Here is a 14,480-nt window from a genome sequence, read left to right as displayed (position 1 = left end):
TAGTATTGTTCACCTTTCCCTTATCTCATATGGAGTGACTAGAATATTTTAACTATGTACTTTAGTAAAGGTATTTTCACCTTCTCCCCTACCTCAGCCCACAGGAACATGACACACGGGGAATGAGTTCCTAGACTGTGAGACAATTCCTGTGCCTGGCAGCAGACCCAGACATTGAGGGCTTCTGGGCCAATATGACAAACTTAAAAAACAAGGTCAGCAATGTTTCATTCGAAAACCAGAACTTATTTTCAGTGACTTGTCTCAATGTATTAATTGTGCAACTTAACCCTGTTGTCCATGTTTTCCAGGTAACAGGGGTGGGCAGATTTGAAACTCTCTCCACCATCGCTAACTTTGTGCTGCTACACTTCACTGCTAATGCAAAGCGGGTATTTTGTTGGGTAGGCTTCAACAACACAATAACTAGAAACCACCTGGCCCTCCAAGGAATACTCACATCTCTATTGACAATTAAGATGGCAGACTTGAAGTCATGCTTCAAGTGGGAGCTATTCCAGTCAATGATCAAGGCTGCAAAATCATCCTCCAGCTCTTACACCAGAGCACACGAAAATTTGTGAACCTGTTTCTGTTCAAAATTTCAGATGTTGGGTTTAAGGATTTCAGTAGGTTTTAGGGTGGTTTTAAGGATACATTTAAGGACTGTTCAGTAAAATGTTTTGACATTCTCAATAAATGTAAATGAACGTCGCACACTTCTTGTGAACACTTTACACTTTTTAAAAGCATATCACTGTGTAAAAAGTACTCCTAAAATACTCCTCTCCCGGGAACAAATCTCACTCCAAGCTGAGCTCTAAAGCTGGCGCCCCTGTACTGTATGGTCCGACAGATAAACTCACATTGCAACAAGACTAAAGTTCAGGAACAACTTCCTTCGTCGAAGTTTTTGGCTTCACTTTAAGTAGGTTGTCCGATAACAACGTCAGCATAGTCCCATAGATTGTCCCCTGATTTGTCTAGGCATTCTTAGTCTTTGCGTAGGTTCAGTCTCGGTCTGCTGCACTAAAAAGGTAAGTTTGGTCATTTTTTCTAGATTTCGATTTAAACGATTTCGGTCTAAAATTCATGCGCTGAATATTGTATGCGCAATCGGTGCAGCTCAGAACGTCTTTCATCATTTTTACAACTCGCTCAACCGGGAGGTTTAATATGGATATCTGTCTTAGTGAAACTGTCGGACCATAGCTCCCCCCAAACGGAGTGACCCGATTAAAGGAAAGTTAATAATCAAATGTTTTCATACAGTGGAATAGCATGATAATAAAGGTCATTTTATTATTCAAATATAGATTACGTTGCTGTAAAACCCGATGTTCGTGTCTAAGACACAACTGCAAAATCAACTACGAAAAATTCTTCTTTCATAAATACATTCTCTTCTTTAATAACAACCCGTCATATTCGAAGTGTCCTTTCGTACAGATTCAACAGGCTTTCATGGCAGTTTTCATAAGTTATTTTAGAGCTACCTTTTAACTGGTGGGACCGGTTGAGTATTACTGCTAGCTACCATACCTTTGACCTGTAATGACTGTTTACATCAGCGTACATTGTGTAGGATATAATGCCCTCTCCAGGAATTTTAAGAAAAATGTATTTGATCGTTGGATTGTTTGAGTCATAGCTCAAGACTAATGAATATGGTAGATTGTGCGACTAGGAGTTGGGTTAAGGGACATTACTACTGGACAGTCTGTATAATGGCTAATTTATTCAGGTGACTGAGAAAACCTGCTTCTCTAAAGTTACAACTGAGGTCAGATTGAAGTGCTGAGAGCGTTTGCTTTGGGTGATTGCAATATAATTTTATTCTTGACAGAAAGTTTTAAAGCTTAGGAATGGCCAGCATAATTGACAGCGAGGTGTTCTTGGCCTTCTCCACTTATGCCACCATTGTCGTTCTGAAAATGATGCTAATGGCTCCGCTGACTGCATACTTCAGGATCACCAGAAAGGTATTGTACAAAACACAGGATATTTAATTAATTTTTCTTTAGCAATGGTGTATAAAGCCGGATTCGTTAGCTAACAATGATCACAAGCTCAATCAGCTCCTCTTGCAGTGGTGTGGTTTTTCAGGAATGTTCACCTCTGAAACAGTATTTTAGGTATGTGGCTCACCAGTGTTTACTGGTAGTTAAGACATCTGTATACACACGTTTCATTTGCTGAGAAAAATCTGCTAGTAAGACATTTTACAGGAATTTTGAACTGGTATTCAGTACACATTGCATTATTCCACAAACCAGGACAGTTACAGCTATGAATTTCTTGTTGTGCATGAGCTTTGCAAGAAGTGAAGTCTTTTCACCAACAGACATTTGCAAACTTGGAGGATATTTGGCCCGGTACAATTCCAGAGGAGAAGAAAAAGATGTTGCGGACCCATGATGACGTGGAACGTGTCAGAAGGTGCAATATCTCATATATAATGACTTGTCTCCCCATCTGGTGTGCCCATCTGGTGTGGTGACTGGCTAGCAGTGCACTTGTGATCATGTCCACAGGTGCCATCAGAATGACCTGGAGAACATTGTTCCCTTTGTGCTGATTGGCCTGCTCTATGTTCTGACGGGGCCTGACCTCTCCAGTGCCCTGCTGCACTTCCGGCTGTTTGTGGGTTCCCGGTTCATCCACACGCTGGCCTACGTGATGGCACTGCCCCAGCCCAGCAGGGGCTTGTCCTGGGTGGTGGGCATGGTCACCACTTTCTCTATGGCCTACAGGATCCTCACCACTATACTACTGCTGTAGGGAGAATTCACTGTGAGAAATTACCAGAGCCGATTCTTGTCATGGTGTTACTTTTAATGTAACACGGCATGCTGTTCACATGCATAGAAACAAACACCCTTCTATCCAGTGTAAACAAGTTTACTCAAAACTGTTTTTTTTTATACATAGAAATACCTCTAGATAGTAGAATACAGATTCGCATGCTAAAATACTTATAACAGCAAAGCAGCGTATGTCTACGAAGAAGAATGTCTGTTGGCAATTACGTTTTCACTGTGACTCAGCAATAAAGTATACGGCCACACCACGCTAGTGGCATTCGTGCACACGGAATTCCTAGTAAACGCTAAACTGTTTAACTTGTGTTAAAAAAAAAAAGGTTATACGTTTTCAAGTGTATGGGCTACTTACGATTGGGAAGCACATTTTTAAAGTGTCGAAAAGTCATTAAAGATTTTTTTTGCGTATTTTAATGATGGACTGACCCCCTTTACCTACCACACGCCCCCTGTGCACTAAACACGTTCAAGCATGAGTATTGCGTAACATGCAAGACAGTCCTGTGGACCAATTCCAAAAGCATTCTGTGGCACGCCCAAAAACGCTCTACACTTTCCCCAAACGCTTAAAATAAAAGTTCGAGCAGATTTTCAGTAAGAATGTATGCATAAAAAACGTTTCAGGTTGCTCTTTATTATTTAACTCCATTTATTTTTCGAATAGTTGTTTGAGTGCGTGCATTCTTGAAACAAAAGTACTTTGACGTCTAACCGCGCTATTTACTCATTCTACTGCAGTGAAACTTAAATACCAATATTAAATACCAATAAACTTAAATATCATTATTAATTATAACAAGGTAAGAACTGCCTTTATAAATCGCAAAAGTGGTAGTTGTTCATCACTCTGTGCTAGTATAGCACATGTATTTTTTTTTATACCAAAAACACATTCCATTGGCGGTAAATAGGCAACAGAAATAATACGTTTTGTTCGCGACATAACACGTGTCTAAACAAAAGTAGAAAACATTCTACTTTCGCTGTCCTCTGCTATGATGGCTTGGTAAAATTGTTTTTGGTTTGACAGATTGTTTAGATCAGGGATGTTTAGATCTGGTCTTGGTGATCTACCGCCCTACGGAGTTTAGTTCCAACCCTAATCTAACAGAATTTATCCATTTAATGAAGTTCTTCCGTAACATTTTAAGATTAGAACCCAGTGTGCTAGATTTAGGGTTGCAGCTAATCTACCAGGGTGGTAGATTACAAAAACCAGATTTGGGCAGCACAGGTCTAGCTTGTTTGTAACATTTCAGTCATAATTGTGCCAGTGCAGTCCGAATAAAGATGGCAGAAATCGTGCACATGATTGACAGCGAGGTCTTCATGGCCTTTTCCACCTGTGCAACAACAGACACCCTCAAAATGATGCTAATGGATCCCATGACCTCATAGGTCCATTTTCAAAAGAAGGAAATAAAAATACAACTTCACGTTGATGACCTGAATACACTCCATTCATTTTGCAATTAAATATTTTGTTATTGCATTCAGTTTTGATTGATCAAAATTGAGCAAACACTCCAAGCACTTTATATGCCTATATGGTGGTTTTATGACTAATTAAATATATTTTTTTGGCTCCTTTGTGGAGGTTAATACCACAGGTGATTGACAGTATGGAGGTTATTTTTGGGGGCTTTGCTAAGGAGAGGAAGAAGATGATGGACACTGATGTCAAGCATGTGTGAAGGTACAGCAGTCATTTGTTTTTGGTTTTCGGTATAAAGTACAGCCCGTTTGTCAGTGGTAGGGTATGAAAGGTAGGCTATATGGGCTATACAATGCAAACAGTTATGATCACGTATTTGCAGCATTTGCAGTATTTCTGTTTGGTGACTGATCAACAGTTTTCCAGTCAGGCTCACAGAATTGCATTTTCTGAATTTTGAACATTTCCTTTCTACCTACAGCTGCCATCAGAATGACCTGGAGAACATTGTTCCCTTTGTGCTGGTCAGCCTGCTATGCAGTCTGACGGGCCTGACCTCTCCAGTGCCCTGCTGCACTTCCAGCATGTCCTATGGGGCTTGTCCTGGGTGGTGAGCATGGTCATCACTTTCTCTATGGCCTACAGGATCCTCACCACTATAGTCTATCTTTAAATGCAAAGCAAATCTGTCTACCCAGTGTTGCTCAGTTCAGTGTGAATTACATTGGATAACTGGCTGACAATGATGACCTGCTCAGTAAGTAAGCTGCTTACCTTAGCAAACACTTTATGCCATTCATATCAAGCATTTCTGTAGGTTAGTTTTTGTAAAATAGTTTATTCTGAGTTTATTCTGAGAAAAAAAAGTATGAGTGAGTGCAATAATTTATACATAGTTGTAGATGGATAATTTTTCAAATTTAAATTTCTATTCTTTGGTACAGACTAAGCTTGAGAGTGAGCAAAGACAGATCACTTGAAAAGCCCCTACATAGGATCTCACTCTTAAAATGACGTTAATAGAAGCGATGTTTCTTTTGTCCACTAGAGGGAGGTGTCTGAAAACCCAAAGTATTGCACACGCTCAGACTACATGTCCACATCCACTGCACCTACATCCCAAAGATCTGATCCTGTGAACTTAAATTTATTTAAGATACTGCCAGAGGGAAGTGATAGACTGCTCAGTCATCAGTCTACACAACTGAAGTATATTCAGTACCACTCTGGACTACAGGAGGATAAGCACTGTTGCCTCGTGTAGCCTACTCTTTAACCCCTCAAAGGCACCAGTATTTGCCCTAAACTAGTTCTGTCTGCTCAACAGACACTAAAGCCATATCATATTCTGCATCAAGGTGAGGCATAGCATTCCACTGCTCTGATTGTTTGCTGTCTGCTTTACATGGCCTTCTAGTTGTAGCACATTAAACACTGCCACTTAGCTCCAAGGCCAGGGAGCCCGGCCATGCATACAGTTCATGGGCTGTCGTTCATTTGCTTTGGGTCTATGCCCAGCTCCAGGCCCTGCAATATTTCAGACAAGCCGAGCGTTTTACAGCCCAGCCAGATGAGGAATGCCTGAGCCCTACTCTGTGATCAATAGCGAGTGATCCTCCCACTCTCCCCACACCACTGGCTCAGGGCTGGCTGGACAGGCCTGCACCTGGCCTCTTGGTGAAACTGGAATTTTCTTCTTCTTCTTCTTGTTCTTCTTCTTGTTCTTCTTCTTCTTCTTCTTCTTCTTCTTCTTCTTCTTCTTCTTCTTCTTCTTCTTCTTCTTCTTCTTCTTCTTCTTCTTCTTCTTCTTTTTAAAATGAACAGTCCTGAAAACTTTGCAAAACTGATCTCAGGGCCTGTGGGATTCACTTATTTGCACTTATTTGGATTTCTTGGTCAGTGTGACTCACTTCAGAGATACATTCAGAGGAGGATGAACTGACTGATTGTGCCTGCTCTAGGAATCTATCAGAACGTATCTATGCTCTTTGGGTCTGTATTATACTAGATGTCATATATTTCCTCAGATCTGCCCACTGCCTTATTGTCAGCCTTATTAACTGTACAGGGGCTTAATTAGGCAGAACTTCAAAGTGGTGGCGTGAGCCACCACTGAGGTGCAGCACAGATTTATATCACACAATGGCTCCCTGGGTCTTGAAAAATTAATGAACGCTTTGCTGAGATGCGACTTACGGACGATGCAACGCATTATAATCAATTTGTGCCTGAGCCTCACTATCTCACTACCTGCGGTATGCGACGCCGTGGACGTGCTGAGGGCAGAAGGCGATGGTAGGGGGACAGCTCAGTAGCTGAGGCCCTGAGGTAACACGCCATGGATGCCACTGCATCCAGCCCAGGCCCCAGAGTGCCAAAGGGTAGTTCATAATGGTCACAGGCACAAGATCACGCACGCACACACAACCTTTTTGTTTTCAGTGAGTGATGTGATGGAACAGCAGTTCAATCTGAGAAAGAGAGTAGACCATAATGGAATGACCACATAATGAAGAGTAAATAATATCTTCACAGCTGCTCCCTCGCTCTCATCCTGCAGCAACTTTTTCTGCACTTTCAGCATTGGGTCACACTTGTCATATATGTACATTTTATCATCCTTTTGATGGTCATCATATTACACTGTTAATTATGCAGCCGGACGCCTATCAGATTTGGTGTGATTTTCCCTGGTAAGCAGAAATGTTTCTGCACTGCTAAGAACCAAGTCTTTATACTACTTTTGCCATGTGCTGTCTGTAGCCAGGGGCTCTCAGTCCATAGTTGGTTGTACTCTCATCAGTGGTAAAAGATGACCTCTGTCCCTTGATGCTATGTGTCATATTGGACAGCAGAGTGCTGGGCTGCTGGCAGCACTGAGACAGCTGTTGTAGCCAGTGTTTAAAAAAAAAGAATGGGCTGATTACATATACATCTAGAGCAACTTGCCCTCATAGTTTGATTGTAGCATTGTTAAATGGTGACAACACTTGTGTTAACCAAACGAAACTGGAAAATGTGTACAACAAAACGACATAAAATCCGTAAATGTTCTGTAGTGGATTGAAGTGTAGAGGCACTAATCTGTCCAACCACATCAGCGTGTAACATGTGGCACACCAAGCTGCAGCTGTTCTAGAACATGTTCCTCAGCCAGCGGCTCCCATGCGCAGGAGCCGGGTTCCCGCAGCCCCCCCCAGGTCCCCGCGCACGCGCAGCCCATTTGTTTCAGGTAGGGGATCGTGAGTGCTGGTGCGGACGTGCTGTGAAAGCTTGGCTGGGGTCAGCAGATTGCTTATGCTGATCGCAGTGATTGGAACGCAGGTGATTACCATAAGCAATTTAAATGTTATTGATTTAACCTCGCGGATGCAGTAATTGAACACCCCGACCAAGCCTCTCCAACCTTTACACGCGCTCTCTTTCTCTCCGTGCAGATCTCTCGGCCCCTGTCCCTTCCTCGCGCGTGCTGTCTTTGCCGAGCTGAAATGCAGCCGTTGGACTAAAGAGCATAGATCACTGGAGAAAGGGGACACACGAGGGCGCGAAGGATCAATCAATAGCCAGTTTGTCATGGCAACAATGGAACGGTTCAATTAACATGCCGGGTCTGGTTCATTTAGCTGCTTAGCAGTGGACCTCTCCCGCTTCTTTTGAAGAAGCCACCGCTGAAGGAGCCGTGGGACCACTCCCCCAATTTAAATCCAAACATCCATACTGTATCTCATGTGGACAAGAATAAAAGAAGAAAACACTATTCCATCAGAACCTCTAATCAGATTACTCTTCCCAAATGTAAAAACCCTTGGAGTTAATCAACTTTCTTTAAATCAAAGGTCCAAATTGGCTGATAGTTATAATTTGGCATTCAGATAACACTGACTGAGCAAGGTGATGTAGGTAACAGGACAATGCGCACGACTAATGGCATTTCCTTTCATGAAAGCTCCATCAAATAACTTTGCGGTATCTACGAGATTCCACCGTGCCATTACGTGGAAGTTATATTTGGTGCTCTGATCAATTAATGAACAGCGAAAACTGTACCAGGGAGAACACACTAGCGCATTCTCCATTTTTCACTCACCTTTTTTCAGCTCCTCAGGAGAGTGCGCAATTTCTTGTTTTAATATTTTAGCGTTCTAACTTAAGCTTCAGACTTCTCTCCAGGTAGTGCACTACATCATTTTGACATTTCAAAGTACTAAAACCTTTGGAATAAAGTGTTTTTTATTCCATTCTATTAACATAATTTATGCTTGTCAGGGAGCCCACCTCAGTGGAAGCCAAGTTGGGGGGGGGGGGGGTGTACCATCATATTTCATTGCCCCCCCCCCCGTGTGGGTGTGTGTGTAAGAGAGAGAGATCATAACAGCTGTGCCTAACATTTGAAGTAGACATTCAACTTCATTACTCAACTCTGAAATAGTGACGAACAAGAGAGCAGACTCAAATGAAAACCAGCCGTCTCTGTTTGGGAACCTAATAACACTGAGATCACTGATGTCTGCTTCTTTGCCAGACTCTCATTCCCATTGTGCTTCACTGATTTGATCAGCACTTCATAGTGTGTGCCTGTTGTTCAGTAGTAACACTTTTGACCATGCAGATATCGCTGATGCAAAGTTACAACAAAAGGATTCCACCACTGAGATAATTTACTGTGGCTCCATGCTCTACATTCCTGACCTGTCATTACAGAGGCCAACTGCAGTCAGCAAGCTTTATTCACTTAAATAGTCCAGAGCAAATCTAACAGTACGGAACATTACTATAGCATAGCACTAAATGTGTACGGTAATTTACCTTGACCAAGTCATGTTTAAGACTAGTAGAGTGTCCAGGGAGAATGAGGCACACGTGTGATTTAGTTGACAATATTGTCGTATTGATTGGGCTGATTTTTAAATTTTTTTTTTTTTTTACATCCTGTGTGAACATGCCTGGACTGAGCAGTCCTGTATGCCACCGCCGCTCCTGAAACACTAACATCAGCATGCTTCATGAGCCTACTGGGCATACCCGCATCACATTCCAGTCCTTGAGCTGTAATAAAGCCCCGCAGACGAGCGTGATTTCCCCTCGGCCCAAGCCGTGACCACCCCATCCGCACGTGTGTTTGAGCCGCTGCTCCGCCAAATGCATAACCAAAACTTTTTTTTTTTTGTTCAGAGTCCCCATCTTCGGCACTTGACCCCCGCTCCGGTCTCAAGCACAGAAGATATATTGTATAAATCTGCCATTTAAAACCATTGCAGAGTGAAACAGCCTGACTGCTCACGGAGGCAACTCCAGTGTATCCAGACGGCGTTCAGCCTGCGGACCAGCCAGTCATTCAGCAGCGGTTCTCAGAAGGCGAGCCGGAGCTGTTCGGAGTGCCTGCTCAAAGCTCGACGGCCTCCTGAAGGAAAATCAATAACCTGGAGGCAAGCTAATTAACTGCAAATCATTTAACCCTGTCTCAGCAATACATAAAATGTGGCCATTATGAGTAGCAGAGTTAATAATAGATAAATCTGCCTGCTTTTATGAAAGAAATAAAAGTTACCTCCGATAATATAAGGGGTGTGAAGGAAGTGGCTGGGACTTCAATCATGCTGGAAATATGACACAGGAAATACAGATTCTTTCCATCTCAAAGGTTCGTGTCTGGACAGTGAACAAGTGGTCTACCAGACACAAAGCACATCATAATCATGATAACATGGCAGCTTAAAGGCATCTGCAGGGTCAGATGCGTCCAGATGAGATACATGGGGGGGGGGGGGCATTTTATATATATTCAAACCTACTAAATGAAATTCCTGAAGTCTTTAAAGTGTTTCTCTGACACTGAGTCAGTTTTGGGACTGTTACGAGTCTCCCAGTCGCAGGCTTAGCTCTATGGGTTGATCTGCTCTTGATGTAAACTGAACCTAGAGCTGCAGCCAGTCCGGGCCTCGCTCCGATCATGGGAGGCTGAGGAAGACAGAGGGATGGAGACACAGCCCAAAAAGTCCAAACAAAGATTTATTTGGTCTGCGCATTCTGCGCTCTCCCTCACCCTGTGGCACTCGCAGATCAATAATTGAACAGACCGAGGATAATAGCTTCTACACACACGCACACACACAAACACACACACACGGCACCGTTTCAGAGAAGGCAGGAACACAGGAGAAACTCATTTGGAGGCGAAAATAAATTCCCGCTCGAATTCCAGACACCGCCTCTCTTTGACAGACAGACAGAGAGCATCTCAGTGTTCTTCACGTTAACTCCTGTCCAAAACATGCATGGCTTGCTTAATTCTCTGCCTGCCCCTCTTTCACATGCATAGGCGCATGACTCCCATTTAGGCGCTGCTGCACCATGCGTATTGCAGAGGGAGGAGACAGCCTCTGCGGCCCAGCTCCACAGCCACGGCAACACCTTGGCTAATGGTGGCTTTAATGGGGGCTTCGCTTTAGTACAGTGCAATAGCATGCTCCCGTGCCAGCTGTGGAAAGTGTGGCTCAAACAATGGCACAATCCCTCCTGGAGATCAGCTGGGCGGCGTTTGGCGAGGAGAGAGGCAGGTGATGAGGGCGAACTGTTAAGTGCGCAGCTTGCGAGAGCATCTCTGAGCTGCGAAAGAGCCCCATTATTTTAGGGTAAAGAGGGGGTGAAACGCAGAGAGGCACTTCCCTGCCGGGAGTTAGACTTAATGCAGTGCAAATGGGCTAGAGTGCACTGTCACCTTTTAGACTCGATGCTCTGCCAGCCCAGCACGACAGAGCTGGGGCAGTTTGTAGCAGCTCTACAGCTCTGTTACTGCAGATAGCCAACAACCGCTGCAGGATCTTGTACCTACATTCATGTTTTGTTACTGGCTTTTTAATTTTAAATTTGAGGTGGACAACACAATAAAGTCTAATTTACAAGATGAGATGAACAGCTAAATATACAGAGAAATCATTCTAGCATTAAAGGGTTGAAAAAAAGGATTGGTTTGAATAGGGAGAACTGTCACTCATCCCTCATTTGGTGCAGAAGGGGGAGTTGGAGCTATCATTCATCTGTCCCAATTAGAGAGAGGAGAGGGGAGAGAGGCACTGATGGGTGTTTGGGGCCATGGGTAGGGCCACCCCATGTTAAAAAAATGCCCTACTGAGAGCAAGAGTAGGGTTCTAAGATGAGAGAGAAGGAGACAGAAAGAGAGAGAGAAGGGGGATAGTTATATTCTGTGTGCTTATTACTTTACTTCTCACCAACCTTGGCAGTGAGTCCGGGGTGCAGGGCAGGAGATTAATTTTTGACGATGCGATCGATCGAAGGAGAGTTTTTTTCACCTCCCTCCCATCTCCCTGACACAGACACATCTAATTTGCTGCTTATCTAATACTTATTGAGTTTTGAGCATTGTTAAATCACACCTTTCAGCTGTTTAATTTCACCTGCCGCACACACTCCTCCCTCCTTGAGTGTACACAAGCACTTTATAACCCCCCACCCCCCTGACACACACACAGGCACACACACACTAGAAAGAGAAGCTAGGAAGCTAGGGGAAGAGTCACCCATGGGGTGATGGGAAACGCTCTCCTCCTAATACGACTGCCACCTCCCTCTCTAGCTCCCTTTCATGGCTGAGGTGCCTCTTATGAAATGCTGATGTGGTTTCCCCCTCCCCTCCTCTCCCTCGTTCCCTCTCTCTTTCTCGCCCTCCCTTCCGTCTCTCCCTCAGGTCTTTCTTCTCCCTCTCTTCCCTGTGGCAATAGATCAGATTTCCTCTGGGGAAATCATTACTTGGCATCATTACCATCTCCAACACTTTTATCTACCAGGCCTTGTTTCCAGCCCTCATCACTTGATTAAGTTTAGGGAGGAGAGCATAGGAAAGAGAGAGAGAAAGAGAGAGAGAAAAGGAAAGAGAGATGAGAAAGTGAGAGAGAGATGAGAAAGAGTAAGAGAGAGATGAGAAAGAGAGAAACCTAAAGAGTAACTTGAAGGATTTCTTTTGATTGAGTGCAGTTAGAGTACCAGGGTACGTTTTACTTATTAATGAATTTATTTAGAATCTCTCCTTAAACTTTCAGACAATGTGCATGCACACAAACATTTTTATGTGGTCAAACAAAATCCTCAGTGATGAAAAAACACTCTTATTGTAGGTGGGGATTACGCCTAGCAGATGTTCATGCGCTTTCGTCTTATTAGCAATGGTAATGAGTGCTGAGGCCTGCTGATCTGGCAAATGTCACTTGTTCCAAATGCTGCCAGTTAGATTATACTGAACCCAAATGCAGAGAAATTGTTTCGATCAAGGTGTATCAGACTTTTTCTTTACTGAAAGAGAATGCCATATTTATGCTTATAAGGCCACTGAGTTTGTGAGGATTGATTTGGCATTGTTGGAATTCTTTGCTCACACAATGGCTCTTGGATATCCTGATAATCAATAAATCCTTTGCTGATTTTTTGCATGCTAAACCAGAACATTTGCATAATTAATTTATGTGGAAAACCTTTCATTGCTGTACTGAAATAGCAAACATTAGAATCCTCTTGCACGGGCTCCTAAGGAAGCTCGTTTTTTGTAAGATTTGCTGGGAGGCTGAGTGACACACACACAGATGTGTGCACACACTCACTCACACACACACACACACACACACACACACACACACACACACACACACACACACACACACACACACATACACACACATATTCCATCCCACATATCTGACCCGTAGCTGTTTCAGTCCAAAATGCACAGCATGCACGTGGGCGTACTTTACCACGGGTGCACAGGGCACCATTCGAAGCGGAAAAAAGACATCTTTCTTTGCCACTACTAATATAAACATATCTAACTTACAAATAAGCAAACAAACAATCAGCAACACTGAACAGACAGCAACTTCCTTAATTCTGTTAAGTACAAACATTGGCTTTAATAGACAAGTGATACACTTATGATAGCACTGTCGATATTGGAGAAAGCATCTTTTATTTAAATGTAGATGCCTTATACTGCACTTATCTTAAGAGAAACTCATAATGGCATCAAGGTGGATCATTATGACTGCTCATGGTGTCCGAGCAGGTTGTGGCTCTGATTCACCACAGAGGAACTTCCCAAGTAGCCATTAAGCCCTGTCAGGTTAGAGCACGCCCAGCCGGGTGTTGGCTGGCTCCAGGCGGCCGAGCGGGTCAGGCTCTGAGAGGGGTCAGCTGCTTCTGCATGTCAACCCGCTGTTTGTGGAGTCAACTCGACTTGCAGCACAGGAGCTGTTGGATTCGTACATGCCGGCTGATCCTACAGGCACTTGGGCCACGCTCAGGCACAAACATAACCTTCAGCTGTTGTTGTGTACACAAGCTCACCCCCCCCCACCATCCCCCTGGCAAATAAGACCATAAAAGCCAGGAGTCCAATTACCCACCTGAAAATAAAGCCCTTATCCACTGGAGGATACAGCCTGACATACTGCTACCGCTTCAAGCATGCACTCAAGGCCATAGGTGTACAATAGGCTATACTGTGTGCTAATGCCTAGTAGACCCATGCTCTCTCTGCCTCGTTCATCACCTCTTTTTGGTGTTTGCTGCTAAGATAACGAGCCCATCATCTTCCAGTAGGCCTGGGAGGAGAGCGCACGTGTCTGAGCTGGGTGAGGATCAGACTGCCCCTCACTCCAGCACCTTCCCTCAGCTCCTTTAGTAAATGCAGTTTCACTCAATTACTCGCATATCCATGTTTGGGGAGAATTTTGAGTTGCCTGGATGTTTCAGTCCAGCGAAATAAAGATGTTTTAAGTTGCATGCTGCCCTTACTAACTGCAAACAGGAGCTGTTCAAAAATGAACTTGCATCGGTTTGTATCTCCTCTTTGACGAATTCTGGGAAGGTTATTTTCTGCCGTTTTGTGGCTCCAGCACCCCCTGCTGAATACAATCATCTCTCCAATTTGAGATTAGACTACATGGAAACATTGCAAGATAAACAAACAGGATTGCCGTATGCACTGGTGGGTTTCTAGCTGTGAGACTGACAATCACAGAGTGTTCAACAGGACACCAAAACCAGTCACACAGTGCTGGGAGATGACTTGCGGTCGTTGTCTAATTACAACAGCTGTGCTGTTTCACAAAGCACATCCTGCCTCCTCTGGACATGTATATGATCAAAATGTAGCATGATGCAGGCTGTTATTTTGTAGGTATTCGTATGTGGGAGAGACAGAAAGAAGCAGAGAC

At 43.7% G+C, this 14,480-nt stretch overlaps 1 protein-coding gene and 1 long non-coding RNA gene across 3 annotated transcripts; both read left to right on the top strand.

Annotated features, from left to right (window-relative positions):
* Positions 1 to 880: 880 nt before the first annotated feature.
* On the top strand, positions 881 to 3,230 carry mgst1.2 (microsomal glutathione S-transferase 1.2). 2 transcript variants are annotated; one of them, XM_027002156.3, is made up of 4 exons: positions 881 to 1,037; positions 1,847 to 1,982; positions 2,345 to 2,439; positions 2,535 to 3,230. In XM_027002156.3, the coding sequence occupies exons 2-4, from the start codon at positions 1,866 to 1,868 to the stop codon at positions 2,779 to 2,781; spliced, it is 459 nt and encodes a 152-aa protein (XP_026857957.1). In that variant the 5' UTR covers positions 881 to 1,037; positions 1,847 to 1,865; the 3' UTR covers positions 2,782 to 3,230. The 2 variants fall into 2 exon arrangements, with proteins under 2 accessions (XP_026857957.1, XP_081579285.1); XM_081723159.1 differs by having other exon boundaries at positions 922 to 1,037; positions 1,851 to 1,982.
* A 1,512-nt stretch (positions 3,231 to 4,742) lies between these two features.
* Positions 4,743 to 12,708, top strand: LOC145659846 (uncharacterized). Its single transcript, XR_014125979.1, has 2 exons — positions 4,743 to 7,581; positions 7,695 to 12,708. It is a non-coding gene; the product is annotated as an uncharacterized LOC145659846 (long non-coding RNA).
* The last annotated feature ends 1,772 nt before the right edge of the window (positions 12,709 to 14,480 follow it).

Source organism: Electrophorus electricus, chromosome 11, assembly GCF_041902795.1.
Source record: "Electrophorus electricus isolate QZ-2024a chromosome 11, ASM4190279v1, whole genome shotgun sequence".
Taxonomy (NCBI): Eukaryota; Metazoa; Chordata; class Actinopteri; order Gymnotiformes; family Gymnotidae; genus Electrophorus; species Electrophorus electricus.
The sequence above is the reverse complement of the archived record's forward strand: the minus strand, read 5'-3'. Positions and strand labels throughout refer to the sequence as shown.